Source organism: Astatotilapia calliptera, chromosome 18, assembly GCF_964374335.1.
Source record: "Astatotilapia calliptera chromosome 18, fAstCal68.1, whole genome shotgun sequence".
Taxonomy (NCBI): Eukaryota; Metazoa; Chordata; class Actinopteri; order Cichliformes; family Cichlidae; genus Astatotilapia; species Astatotilapia calliptera.
This window is the reverse complement of record NC_137439.1, coordinates 31610479-31632923: the sequence shown is the minus strand read 5'-3', so window position 1 is coordinate 31632923 and position 22445 is coordinate 31610479. Positions and strand designations below refer to the sequence as shown.

Sequence of the window (22445 nt, the reverse complement as noted above, 5' to 3'; positions counted from 1 at the left end):
GACACGTTTTATCCCCGATACCTGCCGAGCTCTATAATGAACCAATATGTGGGAGGGAGGAGTGGAGGAGGATAGAAATGGGGCGAAGGAGTTTGGGGGGGTGGGGAACTCTGTAGCGGCTGGCTGTTGGTTTTTGCAGCGCATAGAAGCAACAAGCAAACCTCCCCCAGTCCTCTCTATCTCCACTACACACACACACACACTTCAAGCATGCTCAGATCCACCTACCTCCATCCTCTCACTCACACTCACTCGCTTGTTACATTGGCCTCTAAGCTTCTCAGATTCCTAATTTTATCACACAAATAATGCTGAGTTCTTAGCAATAAGTTTCCCATACGCATTTTAATCTAGTTTTTTATACAGAGGGAAAGGGAAGCCCACAGGTAGCAGGTGGCTAATTCCCGTACCTTCAAACATCTGCCAGGACTGACTGGTTAGTTAGCCAGCTGAATGAGTTGCTGACTGAAAAGCTAACCACTGACTGACTGGTGTATGGGCAGGCTCTGTGGCCTGTTGGCTTGCTGTTTTCTGGCTGGCTGGATGGCAGCTGCTGCTGTTCAAACAGAGCTGCATCTGCTGGGTCCTTTGTTCTAACACACACACACACACACACACACACACACACACACACACACACACACACACACACACACACACACACTCTCTCTCAATGACTCCAAGTGTGTGTTGGAAAAGAAAGAAGTTCTTTGTTTAGTAAAAATGGAGGTGGGGGATGGTCTCTTGGGGGTGGGGTGATATAGAAAAGTTTGATTCAGTGGTTGCCTTTTAAAAAAAATAATTTTTAACATCTTCGTGTTTTACCTCACCGGATAAACAAATCTTTACGAGTGAGGCCATCATACCATAGTTAATAAAGATGGCAGTTCAGTTCTGCATGCAGAAGAAAAGCATTTTCTAAGAATGGAAAAAGAATCAAAATAAATTGTGTTCTTGGCTTTTACTCCTGAATTCAAAAAGCTACCTTTGTAGAAAATGTCCCTACAAGAAATGTCTAACTTTATACGATACCAACCACGGAGGAGAAAAAATGGTTTTCATGCTCATCTGATTACCCGTTGCTGATCAATACATCTTAGATGCTAGCTTAAACTAAACTGTGTTGTCTCTTTGTACAGGTGATCAGCACCATCAGTACTCCGGTTTATGATATGATTATGTTGTTGCGTGTCCATCAGCAAAAGTTACTGTAGTCTCAGGGGGTTGGGGTTGGGTTGTGTCCTTGGGCAAGACACTTCACCCTACCGCCTACTGGTGTAGGCGATATGGCAGCCTCGCTTCTGTCAGTCTGCCCCAGGGCAGCTGTGGCTACAACCGTAGCTTGCCTCCACCAGTGTGTGAATGCGAGAGTGAATGAATAGTGGCATTGTAAAGCGCTTTGGGTGCCTTGAAAAAGCGCTATATAAATCCTTTTTTTTTTTAATACATAAATCCAATCCATTATTATTATTATTATTATTATTATTATTATTATTAGTGTAACTAGCCTCTAAATCAGTTGCTTTTCCAGTGAGTCTCCACGTCCGTGTGTTGGACTGCAGCTGATGGCTGTACTCCTTGCTCTGCTCTCCACCCTCTGTGAGCTTGGTGTAGCTGAAAATGAACCAGCTCTCCACCTGTTGTAGGTTCTGCTTAGAGCTGCCCTGGAGCAGAGCAGAACAAGGGTTCGTTGACCAGCTGCAGCCTAATATAGTCTAGTTGGAGCAAACCAGATAAGATGCTCTCTAGGTGAGCTGCTGAAGGATGCTGGGGACTCTCACAGCTTTTTAGCAGTGACTAATCATTGGAAATAAGAGTGAGGAGGACTGAGTAATTGTGGATGAAGTCATTCACTCATATTCATCAAAAAATGATAAAACAACTTGCTGAATATAAAGTTAATATGAGAAACTGGTATATTATATTGTTACTGGCATATGGAGTCCTATACCTGTTAATAGTATCACACTACATGAGTAGATTAAGTTAGGTGGCTGTGGATTTACTATGTAAACACTTTATTAATACAGAACTATTGAAGACTAGTTCTGTATCAATTAACAAAGGCAGCATGTGACAGTTCATCGGGGGACTGTTAAAGTAATTTATTTTCATAGTGAAGCATCCAGGAGCTCTTTGCCCTTCTCTGAATACCTGCATTAATTCCACTGTTTCTTTTTCTCTTCCTGTCTCACCAGAAACCTTCATGAGGACCATGGTGGAAAGCTTCAAATTAGCAGCTATCTGATTAGCTTCTCACCGCACAACAAATCTCCCTCCATCCAGTCCCCGCCATCTGTGGGGCCTCCATCCAGTCATGGCGGACCCTGGGATGTTGAGCTTATTCGGGGACGACCCAGGGCTGTTCTCAGATGGGTTGGATGGTTTAGGAGACTGCTTTCCTCAGCAGTCGGTCCCAGGCCAGTCTGCTCCTCTTGCCCAGCAGACAAATTCCGCTCTGAACCATGAACACCAGGGAAGCAGGGGATACCACCAGGGGATGATGCATGGGAGTGGGCCTACCCCAGCACAGCCTAAATTGGGGCAAATGTACGACCATGGCCCGTATACAGGCTATGATCAAGCCGGCACCCCTGGAGGACGAATGATGGCTCAGAATGGCCCCAGCCAGGGTCCCCCAAATGTGAACACGGCTATGAATGGCATGACCTCCCACTACCACAGTAACCCAGCTAACGCTAGCAACCCCCACCATGGGTACCAGGGTGATACTGGAGGAGGAGGAGGAGGTGGGGGAGTTTGGGGCCAGCAGCAGCAGCAGACCAGACCAGCTTATCCACAGGCTCCAGCACAACCAGGGGCTACTCCCAACCAGATGGGAAGCTACCAAATGTCTCAAGGCAATTATGGTGGGATTCAAGGTCCACCCACATCTAATGCAGCCCGCATGAATCAACACTACCCTCCACAGAGCATGGCACCCCCTCCTGCTCAGGACACATCTCACTACTTGGGACATGTTGGAATCGGGGGTAACCAGATGAGACACCCTCAGCCTCAGGCACAATCCCAAGGCTATCCCAATATGGGACACACATCCCGATATCCACACTCCCCATCCAGACAGCCGCCGCACCCCCACCACCAACAAGGCATGGGAGGGTTTGGGGGTACTCAGTACTCTGGCTATCAGCCCCAGTATGGTGCCATAGGACCTGGGATGGGCCAGGCTCCTAATACTAATGTCAGTGCTAATGCCAGCCAGCCCATGGGATCAGGGCAGCTTGGCCAGAGGTTTAACCAGGGAACAGGCCCGGCAGCAGGGCAGCAGGGACAACGATACCCCCCTGGACCACCACACCAAGCCCATCAGACTCATTCTGCCCCAATGCAGCAGCAGGCAGGGCAGCAGAGCCAGCCTATGCACCCCCTAAACCACCCGCAAAATATGTCCCAACCCCAAAACCAAGCCCAGTCCCATCTTGCCCCCCCAGCTCAGGGAACCTACTCCTCTCCTTCATCCATGTCCCCAATGCGGGTTTTGGGAGCCCCGACCCCTCCTCCCGCCCAACAGGGCAGACCTCCTAGCACAGGGCTAGCTGGGCCCCCAGAGGTTGCAGGATACACAGCAATGCATTCTCCACCCAGTGCTATGGCCCATCCACAGAGGACTCCACAAACCCCGCTGCCTGCCCCACACCCTCAACACCAGCAACCCCATAGCATGGCCCCCAGTGCGGGGCAGATGTATCCTGGTATGGGGCCACAGCGTGGTGCACAAATGGGACCAAACAGGCCTCAGCTCCAGCAGCAGCAGGGTAAGCAGTGTTCTGTTCACGGGCTTCACTTTGATCCTTTATTGGCGATCAAGATCAGTTTCTTCAATTTACAAAAGGACAGAACTAGAAACTAAAGCCATCTCCATCATGGTTGTATTGGCTAAATACTGAGTAAAGCTTAAACAGGCACATGATTTGATGCCATGATACTTGAAATGTGACTTTTGTTTAAGAGAAATGATCAAAATATGGAAAAGTAAGAGTATGTCCACATCTGTTTGGGGGGGGGGCATCAAAGTGTTCAGATGAATTTCATTATCAAACACAGGGTAAAAAGGAATACTGCCTTGATTCCATCTAAATAGTTGACAAGGGTGACACGACGATAATGATTCTTTTTTTTGTTTGTTTGTTTTTTCCTTTTTTGTCCTGTTGCTTTATCCAGGGCACGAAGCCCCCGCAAGCCAGGGCGGAGACCAGCGTCTACTCCAGACCCAGCAGCAGGCCTCTCGAAGTGGGCAGCATATGCAGCCGGCACCCATGAGTTTTCAGGGACCGCCTGTTGGTCAACATGGAATCCCGGCTCCAAACCAGGGCCTTGGGCCACCCACTCAGAGCCCTCAGACGCAGCACACACACCTGCCCTCACACCCTCATCACTTGCAGAGCACGCCCCCTCCCCCCAACCAGGCCTCCCACCCGTGGGCACCTCCACCTTCTGCCTCCCACCCACTCTCCTCACCCCCTCTTACCCCACAGAAAGTGCCTCACATACAGGTGAGTCTCCGTCAAACAGACACTTTGATGTGGTAGCAAGGCTGAGTATGTGTGAGTGAGATCAAGACTATGTGCATTTGTTTTCATGTGTGGGTGTATTTTATGTGAATGTTTATTTTTCATGTGGGTGGGGGAATGTGTGTATTTGGAGTGTAAGGGAAGTGTGTATGTGTGTGCAGGAGTGTGTGTGTGTGTCTGTACATGACATTTGAGAACACAGCGGTGCATTGGGCACTGGCTCACTGGGGTTTTGTGTATGTTTGTTCATGTTTTTTTTTTTTTCCTTTTGTGTGTTCTGCTGCGGGCCTTGTGCACGGTGGTTGTGTTTCCGTGTGTGTGGTGGGGGGAGGGGGTATGGATTTTTGCAGCCGCTTATTTCCTGTGAGCTGCATATCCTGCGACACGCGTGCACACGCATGCACAGAGGCGCCACTAGCATAATTTCTCCTCCCCCTTGCTTCCACTATCCCCCTCCTCTGTAGAGGAAACCTCCCTTCCTGTCTCTCTCCTCCCAGTCTCCTCTCTTTCCGCTCTCCCTGTCTGTCTTACTATTTGTCCTCTCCTTTTCAGGGGTGCCATCATTAAGTTAATGTTGTGTAGCCGGATGTGCAGAGAGACAGTTTGGACAACAGGGAGACCGTGAGGATGGGGTGTGATTAAGTGATTTGGAGTGAGAGAAAAAAAACATTAAGAGGAAAGAAGTGAAAAACCGAAAGAAAATCTCAAGTGAAGGGAGGACAGGAATGGTGGGAAGACATTCTCAGTGGCGACCAGCACGTTTGTGGGTTTGAGTGCCGCCTGCCACCATTGCTGCCTGCGTCACGTGTCCTCGCCTTCCATTAGCTTGTTTTGTTGCTCAAAGCCCCCTTTCTCCACTGACCCATTCACACACAATAGCAGCCCTATGGACATACACACCCAAAGATCCAGTCCCCATTTTCTCTTCCACCCCCACGCCTCCCCACCTCCCCACTTCCAAGCCTACATCGCTGTGTTCAGTGGTTGACATTTCAGCCGTCACACTTAATTTATCCAGCACTCCTGACCTACATGCCAGGTTGACTGGTGAGCCTTGCTCCTCACTGGGGCATGCACTGCATGTGCCGTTCTGCCATTCTGGCTCTAGCTGCAGGCCCAGCAGCCCCCGTCATTACACACACACCAACGGTGCTCTGGAACGGAATAGTGAATGTGCCTTGAGAAATGGGATAGCCTAACTAGAGGAGTTAGAGTAGCGTGTGCATGTGGCCCGGGAAGCAAGGTTTCTGTGCGCCTCATGATGCACTTGTTAGAAAGAGCCCCACACACAGACACACACACCAAGCTGGTCAGTCAGTCATGATGACTGCATGTCTGGTACTCTAAGCTCCATCTGTTCACTAAGCATGGTTATTACACATGCACGCACACATGCACGCGTGCCTTCGTCAGCAGCTCAAGGTCAAAGCTCTGGCAGAGTGCTGGGGTGTGACCTTTATTCTACATCTCACGCACACTATGTTGTGTGCAGCACTCTAGTTGACATATAACGCGCCTGTCTTACCCCTCCCCCTGCTCTGCTATACATCTAGCTTACTGGGGTTCTGTAGCTTTGAGGAAATGCTGCTTTGATATGAAGACGCCGGGTGCTCGTTTTTTCGAAGTTCGGCGAATGAAAATATTCTGCAGCTGACTGCTTACTCAACACACGAGCACAGTTCATTTTTCATTGATTTTTCTCTTGGTAAAGTTGAAATTTATCCCATCTGAACTGTCTGTCTATAATAATAGATGGATGCTGGGATGGACACTTGTCTTCTGGATTCACTGGACACACAAAGTCAAACTAAGTGAAAATGATCAATGGAGATTGACAGCAGATAGTATGACTTTGTACTTGTTACATATATATATGTCTATACAAGTTATAGGCATATATACTTTATAACAACATAGACATGTTAGAGGTTAAGGAAAAAAGTGTTTTGTTCTAGTACCTCTTCGGGCAGTACAGTTGTTCCTGATATCTCCTCATTGGTGCTTTGATTATGTTGTTGGATAGCACTGCCTTACATGACAGTCCAAAGTCTCCTAAAGCTGTTTATCTGTGTTATACTGGTGACTGAGAAGGCCACAGTATGATTCACATCCTTTTATACTCATAAAACCAGTGAGTCAGTGAGCCCTTGTGCTATAGGTGGGAAACCGGTTCCATCAGGATAGAAATTTGTTTGTATTGAATCTTCTCTCTAAAAAGAACATGTTCCCCATCTTACACATAAAGTGTCAACAAAAGCAAGCAAAGTTTATGTTATTAGAATAATATAACAAAGTGGTGTGCAGTATTTATCCCCTCAGCATATGGCTCACTTGACCTTTGCTTAAGTTGTCAAACTCAGGACTATGTTTTAAGTGTAAGCATCCAGGTTTTCTTGCATTATATTTTAAACTGAAATTTCCAGATCACCAGTGTTCATATCTGTGAAAGAAATGCACCATTTTTCTTTTTTAAGGAATTTCTGGTGTTAAAAATTCCTTAAACCTCCTAAAACCCAAACTCTTCCACGGCATGCATTTTTAATTTCTTTGATATTTGGGCTGATTGGGACCTGATGAATGTAAAAACAAAGAATTACTAATTTATTTTTTATTTTTTTTACCTAATTTTTGTTTCTGAGAAAAATGAGAGCCACTTATGAGGATAGTCGTTTAAAATTTCGATAGAACAGTAGCAGTATAATGTCCTCGTAAGTGGATATCAGGCCCTTGTAGAGCAAAATTGAGTATTTTGGTCTAAATAACCCAAAATGTGATATCCACATATGTGGACGCCAGGTCCTAGGAGGTTAAGAAGCATGTGTCCTTTTAGAGGCATTGACACCATCTTAGCCACAGTCACCTTGTCCCAAAAGGTGACAATTCAGGCTGAGAGTTGCTAACATTTGCAAATTTTTACATTATAGTCTAGTGCAGGGGTGGGCAATCTCAGTCCACGAGGGCCGGTGTCCCTGCAGGTTTTAGATCTCACCTTGGGGTCAACACACAGAACTTCAGGACATGTTGAGGAGCTAATTTAGCCATTTAAATCGGCTGTGTTGGTTCGAGGACACATCTAAAACCTGCAGGGACACCAGTCCTCGTGGACTGAGATTGCCCACCCCTGGTCTAGTGACTGCCATTGATCTAACCAATTAGATATGATTAGGGCTGGGCTATATGGCCTAAAATCCATATTGTGGTATAATTTGAAACATGCTCCGGTGCGCCTTATGTATGAATTCTGGTTGTGCTTACTGACCTTGAACCGATTTTATGTGGTGCACGGCGCTCAAAAATCTGTCAAAATGTTTTAGTATGACTTTGGTAAGCTACGAAGCCGCACCGCTTGATGGATTGTTGGAGCATTACGGCTACTGTAGTCAGGAGCCTCGCGGAGTAATCTGGGTGCAAAACTCCGTCTGCTTCAGGTCCTAAAGTGAAACGATCACTGTGGCATCACTGAGAGTTAAAAACTGCCTAAATTCGTTCATCTTTAATAAAATGATCAGTGTTGCTGCTTTACCAGGTTTAACAATTAAGTTTAACATCCAGACATCCATGAAAACAGAATTTATTAAATTTAACCGAGTTAATAGTTAGCAGGAAGTTAGCTCGCTAGTTTCCACCTGAACATGACATACCATGTTCTGACCAGTGTTGGTCAAGTTACTTGAAAAAAGTAATCAGTAACTAATTACTGATTACTTTCCCAAAAAAGTAATCCCGTTACTTTACTGATTACTTATTTTCAAAAGTAATTAATTACTTAGTTACTTTTAAAAACACGATTTACAACCTGAATAGGTGATAAAGCGATAGATCTTTCAACCCAATTCTACTTTTTCTGCATAATCCATCATACAAAATGTAATCAAATGGAAAAGTCTCTCTTTTTTTTTTTTAAACTTGTTTTATCAGTTTTAATCTTTTAACTTTATGCGTCAAGCAAAAATTAAATTATATGCACCATTCTCTGACTTGAAGAAATTAGTTTAACATTTAAACCTATTTTCTGCACGTTCCAGCACATAAAATAAAATATTTTTTGTGTTTACACTCAGTCTTTCAAATAGATGCAAGTAAAACACAGCAGAAAGTAAATAAAATCAAAGACTAGCAGTCCTCTTGCTCTATTTTCACCTGTAAAGCAGGAGTGGGGTAGGTGGAGGTGTGCTCTAGTGCAGGTGTGGCGCAGCGGTCAGTGGAAGAATCCGCGAGTTTCTCTGTGAATTTCCCATTACGACGTTGCGCACTCGGAGCTTGTTTAGGGGGTTTTTTTTTTTTGGGGGGGGGGGGGGGGGGTTCGGAGTAAAAATAAGTTTTCTTCCCACACACAACGGACACTAATGTTTTTGTCACTTTTTATGGAATCAAACTCCAAGTAAGGTCAGTACTTCCACGCTTTAAACGCTGCATGCTCATATATGATCCATTGTTGATCTGCAGACAGCTGTTGTCACGAACGTCGCACTCGCTTACGTCACTGTCGTGAGACATTCTCGCAAAAAAATCACGGTTTTAGTAACGCAGTAACGCAGCATTCCTACGGGAAAGTAACGGTAATCTAATTACCATTTTTGCAATAGTAATCCCTTACTTTACTCGTTACTTGAAAAAAGTAAACAGATTACAGTAACGCGTTACTGCCCATCTCTGGTTCTGACTGAGAGATTTCTGAAAAATTCAAACGTACAGCTCTGCTATCACTTCCAACATGAATGAAGACCGAAAATAAAGAGCAGTGACTTTTGTAGGGTTACTGAAGTTGGACTAGCTGGTATATAATGATGTGCTACGTAATCGCTAGCGACACAGCTATGTTAGCATAAGCTGAAGGATGAACGCTAACTTTTTTCCACTTGATAAAAGTTAACGTGAGGGTTCCCGATGGTTAGGGACAAATGCAATCGCATGGCAGGATGCTGTAAAAGGACCAAACTTCAGTCAGGAGAATAACTGAGATAATCCATCCATAATACGAGGTTAGTCATTCATATACTGCAACAACATGGGAATAGAGCAGCTGCCAGAGAATTCAACATTAGTCAGTGGTACGGAAGTAGAGGAAGCGCAGTTTTCGGCTTTCCTCATATTCCAGAACATGCTTTTCTCTTCACTATTACTGTCGCCCGACATAATTTGCAGATGATATTGCTTGCAGCTGCTGCAATGCTTTCGACCAAAACGGGCGCAGCTTGATGACACCATCAACATGCGCTATCGCGGTGGAGCGGTATAGTCTAAATCTCTACCATTGGCCAAATTCATATTGTTTCTACCATATACCGTTTATACCGCCCAATCCTAGATATGATATAGAGATATAGATACAGATATAATTAGAATGTGAATCCTTTCTCCCCTTTTTAACCAGTTGGGCCGATTCTCTTGAGTTAATCAGGTGAATCTGGGATTTGTTCAGAAATTTACATTTTAATAAAGATTCTCAGATTCTAAAAAGTTAACCTCATACCCAGTACATTAAGCTTACGCAACCATTTCTGTGTGAGAACTAACTGATCAAAGCTTGTGCTTCAATGTTGCTCTAATAATTATCAGAATATAATCACTGTGATTAAATTTTGATCTTGTAATTTCTGTTTTATACCATAGTCACAAAACGTGACAAATGTTGGACACTGTTCAGTTTTCTTCTGATATTTTGACTTATTACTGACGAGTTGTCAATGAGGTCAATTAGAACAAAGTTGGCTTAATGGAGAATGAGCTTAAACTGTTTTAGATGGAGGATAAATGGAGGGGCTGCACCACATCCCAGGATATTATAACCGATTTTCCAGGATTCTTTCAGTTGTTAATCAAATGTGTAGTCTGCCACAGTGTGATAAAGATTTTGAACTGTGAATCAAGAAGTGCAGCTTTAGTGGAGTCAAACAATAAAAACATGGAGCAAGATGTGAGCGTAATAGGTGTATATTAAGTGCTTCTGCCTGGTTGATTTAACCATGGCACTATTCTCTCCTCTCACTCACCTTCATCCTCACACTCTCCCCTCCTGTCCTCCCCTCTGTTCGCTGAGAGCTGACACTTGACGCTCTTCACCTACTGAATCTGTTACATTAGCCATGCAGCTCTTCTGTTGGTGGTCTTTTAAGGATTTTCCCCCCTTTTATGAAATCCAATTATTGGGTATGATATTACAATCTGTTTTGGAAGTGAATGGAGATCATGTCTCAGAAAAGAACAATAAAACGTTCCATTGTTGATGGAAACACTGGATTTAAACCAGTACCTGTGGAAATGGCAGATGAATTCACCCTGCAGAACGCCAAACCTGACGCAGCACTCGAACATGTGTGTTTGTGTACACACTGTGTGTGTCTCCATTGTCATTCCTGTGATTGATTATCTAGGAAGCTTGGCAGGAGGACAGATTTATCTCTTGGCACCACATCCCCCCTCGCCATCTCTCCCTCTTTCTCTCGATCCCTCACTCCCCTCCTGTTTGTGTGCCTAAAAGGCTCAGTTTACGTGTGTGTCAGCAGGTGTTTGTGTGCATGTGTGTAGAGGTTTGTGTGATGTGACCTTGCAGTAGTTAGGTGTGTGTGTGTGTGTGTGTGTGTGTGTGTGTGTGTGTGTGTGTGTGTGTCCGCACACACATATTTGCATTCTCCTGATGGAAGTGGACTTGCAGTGATAGCAAGCGCTTCCTCCTCCAAGTGAACAAGCTGTGTGTGTGCGCTGCTGAGGCATTTTGCTGTAAACTTGCTGATGCTCATACACTTCATTGAAACACACACAACTGCACACATGTGTTACACATGCACGCACAAACACACACTCTCAAAGGCTTGGTCTCTTGCTCTCATATGACACACACACACACGCTCCCTCGCTGCGCCTTTTTGAAGTATGGAGATAATTTATTCGTGTCATGATGCCTGATTTCCCATCTGCTACTGGGACCCTGAGCAGCTGGAGGGAGAGAAAGGGGGGAGGGATGGAAGAGAGAGAGGGAGAAAGAGGAGAGGCAGTTGGAAAGGCTCCCAACAGCTGGTAACCAGTTTCCTGTCACAGAAAGCTTACTTGGGAGCAAAGAAGTGGTGGTGGTGGTGGAGGGGAGAAGGAGCAAGGAGATGGGATTTAGTCTGCTGGAGACAGGAGGAAAGATGAAGTGTCAGCCAGTTTGTTTACTAAGGTTAGGCTGCTGGAGTCGAGGCAGGAGGGGGCGGAAGCTGCAGCAACAGGGAGTTGAAGGGAGGGAGGAGGTGGCAGCCGTGTTCATGGATGGATGATTGAGTCCCTTCTCCCCCTCTGCTCTGGTCTGCCATTACTGACAGATTCATACCCCACCCTGCAGAATTTATATCAGTATTGATTGACAGGTGAACCAGCAGTGAAGCCAGTCCGCATTTGAGATTATTCGTTTTAGAGTTTAAATGATTAGTAGATTTATAATCAGTAATCCAAAAATAATAAATTGGTTTGTTTTTTTTGGGTTTTTTTTGTTTTTTTCGCCTGTCCCATTTGGTTCTTTAGCCATCAGAATTGTTGTCTGAAGACCAACAAGGATACCCAATGGATTTACTTTGCCAAATGGATCATCGTGGCATTGCCGTATTGGTCCATTTGGTCGATCTTTGTTTTTATTATTTATTATATTTTATTTTCAGATGTTACAGACGGGACAGACATGAGTGAGGGATAGGAAAGGGAGAAAGAAAGAGGAAGGAAAGGAAAAACAGAAGGGGAGAGGGACAGTAAGAAAGGGGGGGAGAAAAAAAAATAAAAATCTCCTGGATCACCTGTTGAGAGAAGAATAGAAAACAAGCAAAAAAAGACAAAAAAAAAAGAAACAAAGCAACATACTAAACACAACACCATCGCATTAATCTAGCTAAGTGTAAACAGCAGTAAATACTAAATATTCAATGTTGTTGTGCAGCACGCAGGACAGATGTGCTTCGAAGTAGCAGCCAAGAAAGGTGTAATTTGGGTCTACGAGCAGTGAACACCCGTGTGCATACCTGTGTGGATCAGCGCGCTTGTATTCCAAAGGTTTCTCCGTGTAACGATCTGCTAGGGAGTGTGGGGGGGCCACAGCCCCGTCCTCCAGGGTGTGAAGCAGGTATGGAGGAGATCAAAACTCCAGACATCCAGAGGCCCCCAGAACACAAGAGACCATGGAAGACCAACAGAGGGGCAGCCGCGCCACTGTCCCAGTAAGAGCTGAGGAGAGTCCCAGATGAGGGTTCACTCAGCAGCCGCGGAGCAGAAGCCAGGGGGAGTTGCAGTGATGCGCCCGTGAGCTCCGCCGGCCGCCAGCTGTGCCTGAGTGACCGAGCCCCAAGCCGAGAGGCCGGGGGCACCCCACCCCCGAAGGGGCCCGAGCGAGCCCCAGGCTCCAGGCCCCGATAAGCGGCCGCCAAGGAGTGAGCCGGTGTGTACCTGGACGCCCACCCCCAGACACAAAGAACCACCAACGCACCGACACCTGAGGGAGTCCACCACTGGCAGGGGAAGTGGTGGTGGGTGGAGATAGGCCTCCAAACCTTGGAGGGCCTGAGGTGTCCCCAGAGAGGTGGCGTCTGATACCCAACCTGACATATAGACACAGACATGCAGGCACACAAAGACACAAACATCCATTCCCACCCTCATGCTCTCATATGCACTCACTCCACACTCAACCAACGTGGAGACAGACATAAAGAGACGCTGTACACACAATCACACTCCCCAAGCGTACTCTACAAACCGGGTCTAGGTACCCTTGCCCCTGGAGGGGGGAACTGCACCCAGACCCAGGTGGTGTTACCCTTTTCCCTGCGGTGGGGAGAGGCAGACCACCCCGACTCCGTAGCAGCAGGGAGGCCCCACACTCCAGACCGCAGTCGGACGGCCAACTCCACCTAGCCCTCCCGCTCCAGCAGGCCACAGAGAATGGGGGTGGGAAAAGACTCCAAACCTCCCTCCACCCGCTCATTGTAGTGTTGATGCATGTGTGTTCTAAGGTGCAATTAAAACCCAGGAGGGCATGGAGCTACCTGCCAAGGAGCAGCAGGTAAGCGCATAGTCCCTCCTGATAGCCCTCAATGTCTAAGTGTATTTAAAATTGAGAGGTGGGCAACGACGCCAGGGGTGGGGTGTACACCCTGATGGTAATTTGGACTCCGTGATTGTGCCCACCCCCAAGATCCTATATGTATGTGTAGTGAGAGTGTGAATAATGTGAATGTCTAAGTTGTGGAATAAAATTGAGGCAGAGGCAGCCAGAAGGGGACAGAGGGGGGGGTAGCCTCCTCTGCACCCTGGTGACATACCCCTACTCCAAGGCCCTGCATGTGTGGGTGGTTGTGGTGGAGCGGGAAGAGAGAGGCAGCTGGAGATGGGGAGGGAAGGAAGGGAGGGGCAGGTAACCCCTCCCTGGGGCCAGCTCCCCCGCTGACCCCAGTAGGCACTCCCACACTCCGCGACCCGCCAGGGAAAGGGGGCCCAGGCCCATCTAGACCGGATGGGTTAATTAAACTGATAAGGTTGATTAACCACCGAGGTCATTTTAAACAAAAAAACAAAAATTCTTTCATTTGAGAATTTACAATTTTATATTTGTCTGCAGGCAGAACACGATCATATGGTAGAGTAATCAGTGTTTGAGCCCCAGTTTTTTTGTTTTTGTTTTTCTGCTTCTGTGGTATATTTATGCTGTAGTTAGATTTTAACTCTGAAACTCTGCACTGATGTGGTACACCTTTTTGTTATTGGCCTGTTCAGGTACTCCTGTGTATTTCTGGGTACTTTTTTGCCACAGTTTTTGAATGAATCAGTGAGAAAATAATAATCATAGCCTCAATAAAAGATCCCTCACATGTCAGCAAATTGAGATTGTTGGAATAAATGGTAAATTGTTATATAGCGCTTTTCTTCTCTCCTGGAGCATTCGAAGCGCTTTATTGCCTCATTCACACAAACACTTTGTTCTATTAAGTGCTTCCTATCTGTCAATCACAGACATTCTTACTCCGATGGATGTATTGGAGAGCAACTTGGAGTTGGTATCTTGACAATAATGTTTGGCATGCAGACTGGAGCAGCCAGGGATTGAACCACCAACCTTCCTAATCAGTAGATGAACTGCTCTACTTCCTGAGAGCATCCCAATATATGTAAATATATTTGAGGGAATGACCAGAGGTAGGGAGAGCAAGCGTAAGACCTCAGCAGAGAACAGGCATCAATAATAACTGATAAGACACTAAACTAGATGCAGCATGAAAGCGGAAGACTGGGTGGAGGTGGACTGTAAAGCTGCTTGTAGATGCACAGAAAATGGGGCCCTGCTAAGGCAACATGAATGGCGCACACTATATAACATTGCATACATCTTGTTTGCATTGAGATCAGCTGATCTCCTGGCAGCGGCTTTGCACCATTCCTGGACTGTCTACATTAATGCTATGTTCAGTTTCTCTGTAATTTGTTATAGTAAATGTATGTATTATTCTCTCAGTGCCTCTAATTTTCAATTGACGAGTAACTTGCATGTCTTTCTCCTTCCTGTTAGCATTCCCCCACGGACCCGTCAGGTGACGTTTTGATGGCGGTTCCTGACAGGCCAACAGTTGGTGCCGGTGCCCCCGGTCAGCCTATCAGCACAGAGAAGCCCAACGACCAGGAGACCAAGCCAAAAAAGAAGAAGAAGAAGAAGGCAAAAGTAGTGGATGGAGAGGAAGAAGGTACAGGGAAGAAAGCGGGAGAAGGACGCGAGGAAGACGTAAAGTCTGAATTTCCAGGAACAGGAAGTGATGGTGGTGAACACATTACTGGCACAGAACTTTTAGAGGGAAGTTCACCACCGGTGGAAGAGAAGAAAAAACGGAAAAAGAAACCAAAGGAGAAGACTGAGGGCAAAGAGCCCAAGACCCCGAAGACGCCCAAAACACCCAAGACCCCCAAAGAGCCCAAGGAGAAGAAGGCCAAGAGCTCCACACCCAAGCCCAAGACTCCCAAAAAAACCAGGTAGGACTAATGCACTATTACGGTCACTGTGTGTGTCATAGTTGGTGTTGAGTGGGACGTCACTGTAGTAAACCAGATTAAAGTGTCAGGTAACAGGTGAAAGGGCTTATTTCTCATCAGCTGTAAAGAGCTCATGTCCAGAGCGTCCCAACGGTGCATTTGGCACCATTAACCACTAAGTGGAACTGTGAAGATTTCAGTTCCACATGAAAACAGAAGCAGATCAATTTGAGGAGGGTAGCTCGGGCAGTCTCGGGTCATGTGGGTAACATTTCAAGTGCTGAAGTTCAGCATGCTGGAGATATCTCGATTTTAATGTCAAATGCTGAAGCTGTCTTGAGTGTAGATGCAATGCACAAAAATAGTATGTGCAGATACAGACAGACATCTCTAGGCCCATCATGGGCAAGCACGGGGAACCAAAAGGGTCACAACTCCTGAGCAGTGAGCCGCTGCACCCTGTGTACAAGTGTGAGTTAGTGATCAAAGGCCTGCTAATGGGCACATCTGAGGATCAGTTGCATTTACCGCTAATATTAAAACAGAGTCAGGCTTCGTTTTTAAACAAAGAGAAGAGCCAAGAACTCGTTTTTGGTTTTTAGTCGAAAGTCTCTGAAGAACAACACGAATAACATTTTTGTTAATGTTATTAATAAAAATTAAACTGCCACCGTTTTTAACATTCAGTATTACACATTTAATTCTGGAGGAAGAGTGAGGGCCTGTTTAAACTTCCTGTACAAGGTTATAGATGAGTAACTTCCAGCACCTATCAGCGATTGCCGATATCACCTTCAGTTCACTTTGTTTACTCTGTAGTCTTATCCCTGCCTTTTCACACCCTTCCTCTCTCATTTATCACATCCCCTTTTTCACTTTCCCTAAGAAATACACGTTTAAACAGCTGTTTTTCTGAATCGGTGGCTACTCTTTCCCTTGGTTTCTTCCAGTCAGTCAGAGAGCCTTCCTGGGCAAGAAGAGCTCAGGGTGTTTGCGTATGAGAGTATCAGCAGCGGTTTCATTGTGAAGGTGGAAACTCGATCGGTCTGAGGAATGTGTCAGGATGGCCCCCCATTTCTCTCTCCTTCTTCCGTAGTCCGTGGCCCATCTCTCTTTCCTCTTGGAGTCTTTTATCCCAAGGAAGAGGGAGGGCCAAAGCAGCAAGTGGGGTCAACACTGGGGGAGGTGTGTGTGCATGCACCGGCCACTGGAAAAGAGTTTGGGCATGTGGAAAGAGGGGGGAGGCAGCTGGAGCGAGTGTGTGTGTAATGTGGGGGTGGTGGGCAGTGTGTGTGTGTGTGTGTGTGTGTGTGTGTGTGTGTGTGTGTGTGTGTGTGTGTGTGTGTGTGTGTGTGTGTGTGTGGGCGAATGCATGTGTTGGGGGAGGGGCCATTGCTAATCTTTGTGGCAGAAAATTGCGTCTAATGGTAATGAAGGCCATGCTGCTGACCAATCCACACCCTGAGCTCAACACTGTGTGAGTGTGAGGGCAGTGGGAAATGTGGGGGTGAGGAGTCCATTCTCAACTCTGTGTGTGTGTGTGTGTGTGTGTGTGTGTGTGTGTGTGTGTGTTGGTAAACTAGCTCTTATCTGTTGTCAGGCTTTCCTCCATCTTGAGTGGCGGCCTGGAGCTCCCAGGTTAATTTAGCATAATAATGGCTGCTGGCCATTCACTGCTGCTCTAAAATGGTGGACCTCTGCAATCACCCAACTATCTTCTGTTTTATTCTTTCTTCTCGTTTCCCTTCTCCTCCCTCCAGTCCCACCCCTTCCTGACAAAGAGGAGTGTATCCTTTCATCTTTTCCTCTTCACTGCCCTCCCCTTGTTCCCCCTTCCTTTGTCTTTCTAATTTAAGCCGAGGACTGAGGAGTGAAGTTTTGAGCACATGAGCAAGGCAACAGTAAATCTCCATATTTTGAGAAGAAGTTTGTCATTGCTTTCATTAAGTTGAGCTCTTCACAAGTCATGGTTTCTTGCAAACCATGACTTGTGAACATGGTTTTTGCAACTCAAAGTGTCTATTAGAAAATTTGTATTATGAGTTCCTGAAAGAAATGGGTCTTGCTGACTAGATGCTGGTCCTGTAGGTGCTTTTCCGAAAGCAAGCACTTCTTCCTTTGGTCTGAAAAGAATGATACCTTCATTTGCATGTTACCTTTATGCAGTTATTACCCAACTCCTACTGCATTTCTTATCAGTGAAATACATCTTGTACATGTATTTTTTCCGGTGCTTGTATATGTCGTCCTTCTGCTGCGTCTAAGGCTATACGAGAAGACTTGTGGGCGCATGCTGCCCCCTTCAGTTATCAAAGACTGGCTGATACAGCGGTATGAGGCAGCGTATTTAAAAAATAAAAAGTAAAAATAGTACCTTTTGTTTTACGGATTGAAAGGTATTGTAAGCATTAGTTCTGGTGACATCCCTAGAATCCTTCAAATATAATTTTGCGCCACCTGAGTGGTAAGCTAAGGTTAGCCAGCTCGCTGCCAGCTGTGGATAAAATCATATCTACAATTATCTAATCACCTGGGGCTTGCTGGCTTGCTGTCAGTTGTTTTGAAATTAAAAAAAGTTAATGCTATGAGTTAACTGTCACTAGTTACCCACAGCAAAATGTAACTAGCCATCTGGGGTGGGTGAGTGGGCCGTCAGTGGATTGATCCTCATCAGTCAGATTGAACTGAGTGTGAGTGGATTTGAAGAATGAGACTTGTACAAGAAAGAGCTTTGAGTGCTTAAATTGAGTGGAAAAGCAATATATACCACTCCATTTACCATTCACCTAACCATATCTTGTCTGCTAAAGTTATCTCCAGCAAAACTGCCTGCCTGTTTATTTCAACAGACGTATTATAATTTTTAACAATCAGTAAATTATTTAATGATGAGGAGCAAAGATGTGTAACAAGGCTTTCTGTAGTAGTTATTGGATCAGCCAGCTGGCTGTAATGTAAGTATATAGCTTGTATTGATTGTCACTGAGGAGTTTTACACTGGTCTCTCACTTGTTGTATCACAGTTGTATCTATATGACAAGTAGATACAACTGTGCAACATACCATTAATTTTAATGGTATGTTTTTAATTGCATTCTAATCTTAAGGCTTTTATAAATTTGAGCTTTCATTTTTTTTTGTGTGTTGTCTTTTTCAAGGGGCTGGAATTCCTTTCTAAACCTGATGAAATGTACCCATTAGTGCTAAACTTTTTGATCTAAAGCCAACTTTGACAAGGCTCTGCAAGGCCACTAGCACATATGTTCCGTTACATTTTGGGGGGATTTATGTGAGATTTCCACCAGTGGGTAGAGAAATAATCTTCAAAGCTCAAGGGTTTTTCTTGTGGCCCATACCATACTACAGTATGTTTTCTCTCTGCTGTGTGTATTTGCATCTCCTTACGAACAAATAAACCACCACAGGAGCAGACTGAAGTCTTTGCTTAATCAGTGTAACCAAGATGTTCCGCTGTGCTGTTTAACCCTTTGAACACAAGTGGTTTTCATTTGGTTCTTGCTCTTTTATTTACAGGTTTGTGGCATTGTCACAAGCTGTGCCTATACGTTAGGCTCATGATGCTTGCCAGCATCTTACATTGATGGATAGATACTCGGTTGTAAGCTAAATTGAGTTTAGTTAGGCAAGTTTTATCCTGTATTAGATGATTGCAGTACCTGTTGACACAAGTTTTTTTTTTTTTTTTTTTTTGCTGGATATCTTGATGGTTATTCAGTTTTTAACACCGGAGAGCATGAATAAGTTCCTCCAATTGCAGCTGTTTTGCTTGAAAAGGTTAAAAATTTGCCCCACAAATTTGTGCAGGCCAACTGGATCCTAATGAGCAGACAAAATAAATGAAAATTGAAGATGGTCTCAGCTGTTCAGGACGGTCTGAGTGTGTGCTTATGTGAGCGAAGCCGGGAGAATCAGGTGGTTTACTCGTCCAGTCAGCTCACTCCTCTCCTTTGACCTTGCCTTGTCTCTCCATCCTCTTTTTCCCTTGCTCGCATGCGCTCCCTCTCTGAGGAAGTACATCTATAAATAACACAGCTCTCAGCGCCACACCCTTCCCTCGATGTGTGTGCATATATGCGTGTACGTGTGCATGCACAAGGGTGATTTGTTTGCTGTACACACAAAGAAGGCAGACATGCATGCAGACACCTTGTGTGCAAATACAGCACTTTCTGAACACACACAGAAGCGTATGTGCATTGCCTTCTGGACTTTTTGTGTGGATCTGTGTATGGGGGTTCAGTGGTATGACTCATCACAGCAGCAGGTGTCTGTTCCACTCCGCCCTTCTTCTTCGGTTTCGTTTTGTATCCCAATATTTTACTCCACTGCTCGGCTTCCTGTCTTTCCTTTATCCCGGTCTGAAAGGAGCATATTAGCTCCTCACTGACACACACAGCAGGTTACTTCAGTGAAGGTGTGCATAAGTAAATTACCACATTATTTACAAAAACAAAACCCTAACAGTGTTTTACGTTACTTTTATTAAGTAAACCTAAAATGATGGACGACATTGCAGTCTATTAATGTAATCTTCAGGTGACTACAATTTGTGCAGTGTTGTAAGCATAGATGGGGCTGATGAACTTGGTTAGGCCAAGTTTGAATGTGAACTCTTCAGTGATAATCTGTTGTGAATCATGCCCAAAACAAGGGTGGTTGTTGCCATTTGTTCCCATGTTTTGTCTCCATTGGCCCATGGTAACGGCACATCATACAAACAAGTCTGCTGCCACAACTACTTCTTTGTTGCAATCCCAAACAATTTGTTTTATATTGTATTTTCCTTCTTTGTTTTTGTTTTTTTGTTTGTTTTCTTTTTGTTTTCAGCAAATTAACAGTGTAATTTCATGCTTCATTCTTATCGGTTAGCCAGTAGACACAGCTCATAGCAGCAGTCCCATTGTGAGATTTGTGGCACTGTTGGTCTTATCACAGGCTGTCGTTGGTGGAGCCCTGACCAAATACATCACCACAGTTCTTTCATGTTGGTTTTATTTGCTTTGGGGGGGGGGGGGGAAGCATACATTTTGTATAAAAATATATTCCACATTATGGGGACAACAAAACCATTGTGGGTGCCTGAAATGGAAATTAAAAAAAATGAGGAAAGTGGTAAATGAAAACAGAATTGATATTGTTGGCTTAAAAATTACTCAAATAACTCAAAAAAACAAACAAACCCCTAGATAAAATATTGGAAGTGCCTGAAGTTCTAGTCTTTGTTACTTCCAGACGGATGTGAGGCTTTCCGATTCATATTTGACTTGTAATGTCTCTTCTGAATATCCTGAACGTTTCCCCTGATGAATGGCCTCCATATTGTAATAATTGAAGATACTAACTTTCATAACTAATAAAACACATTTCAAACAAAATGAACTAAAAACCACTTTTGCAACTAACTGCGCTAATACCGAAGTGAAAACAAAAACTAAAAAACAAATACAAAACTATTAATAACTGCCCTCGGTTTCAGTGTCAGATCTAATTATTGCTCACTTGAGGCTTCAAAATGCCAAAGCCTAGATTACACTCTGTTGTGGAAATGGACAGCTGGAGGCCTGATGGCCATGTATTCCTTCCTGTTATACTTTGTTTTGGATTTTTGTTTTTTGTTTTTTTGGAGTCTGCGTACTTGGTGCGTTGCAACGTCCTCTTGCTAACCAGTGAATGACGTAACCGTAGCTGCGTGAATCTTTTATGTTAGGTTTATGCTGTAATAGGTGGCTTAGGTCAAGTTCCTTAAAGAGATGAGTTGATAACAGAGTGTCTTGTTTGCAGCCAGCGGGAGCAGGCAGGGATATAGAAGCAAGAAAAGAATCTACACTATCTTACAAGATTTGTTTGACTCATTTATTCCTTTTTAGGAACTTGATGGGTTTTGTTCATGTAAACACAGTTGTAGCGATGTCATAATGCATTCAAGTATATGCTTGCACCACAGGCATACTGGAATAGTAGAGTACACTATATTCTAAAGTCACATTTTCAGGTAAACATTTGTTTCAAGCAAAAGTTGCTTTAGCCCTTTTATAAAGTAAATGTTGATATATATATTCTTTGCTAATTAAACTGGACAGAAAATCAGATCTTTAGAAGAGTGTTGAAACGATGAAAGACGATGGATTGAGCATGAAAAGCTGCAGAGAGGTGAGGGTGCGATTAAGAAGTGGGGCCGTGACGAAGCTAGGAGGAAGAGAGAGAAGGCAGCCAAGTGGAGAAGTGTGTTTGTGTGCGTGCTTGTGTGTGTGGCCAGATGGCTCCAGCGTGTGGCGACCAGCCAGAGGAACAGGTGCAGGTCACATGACCAGCCGTTACCACGGAGATGGTGATTGCTCTTGGCGTGAGGATGAAAGGAGAAGGGCCCCAGGGACAGAGAGGGGGTGAGAGATGTAGAGGGAGGGTGAGTGAGCGAGCAGGAGGGAAGGAGGGAGAGAGGCACCAAGCAGGAAAGGGGACGAGCGACACAGGCACAGAGCAGAGAAAGGAGATCGGCCATACACTACAGGCAGCAACACAAATGGTTATGTTCTGTTTCATAGTAGGTTAGTTAGTGGAACAAATTGCTGTTGCCTGATGGCCTGACATAACTTTTACTCTGAAATAAATCAACATGTTGTAAAGTGGAGTGTAAAGCTTGGTTTAGATAGTCAGTTTGATTGTGGATCCAGTTCCATGTTTGCAAATTAGCTGGATTTGCTAATCCCCGCTGCCAGCTAATCACTTATGAAACCTTTTAACAGTACTTTTTTTGTCTTTTATCAACATGCAGTGTCCTTAGCCTTCAAATTTTTGCCAGCATTGACTTTTTATTTAAAATCATGGATTCCATCTGTAGCCAGTTATTTCAAAAGTAACTTTTATGTAACAACATATTTTAAAAAAAACAACTATCCACTGCAAAGTTCT

At 44.8% G+C, this 22445-nt stretch overlaps 1 protein-coding gene across 2 annotated transcripts in view; it reads left to right on the top strand.

Annotated features, from left to right (window-relative positions):
- chd7 (chromodomain helicase DNA binding protein 7) overlaps positions 1-22445 on the top strand; it is a 71602-nt gene that overhangs the window by 15448 nt on the left and 33709 nt on the right. For both annotated transcript variants that reach the window (XM_026150874.2, XM_026150872.2), the window contains exons 2-4: positions 2199-3779; positions 4186-4517; positions 15061-15515. In XM_026150874.2, the coding sequence (XP_026006659.2) occupies positions 2318-3779; positions 4186-4517; positions 15061-15515 (2249 nt within the window). In that variant the 5' untranslated portion in view covers positions 2199-2317. The remainder of the gene's footprint in view (positions 1-2198; positions 3780-4185; positions 4518-15060; positions 15516-22445) is intronic.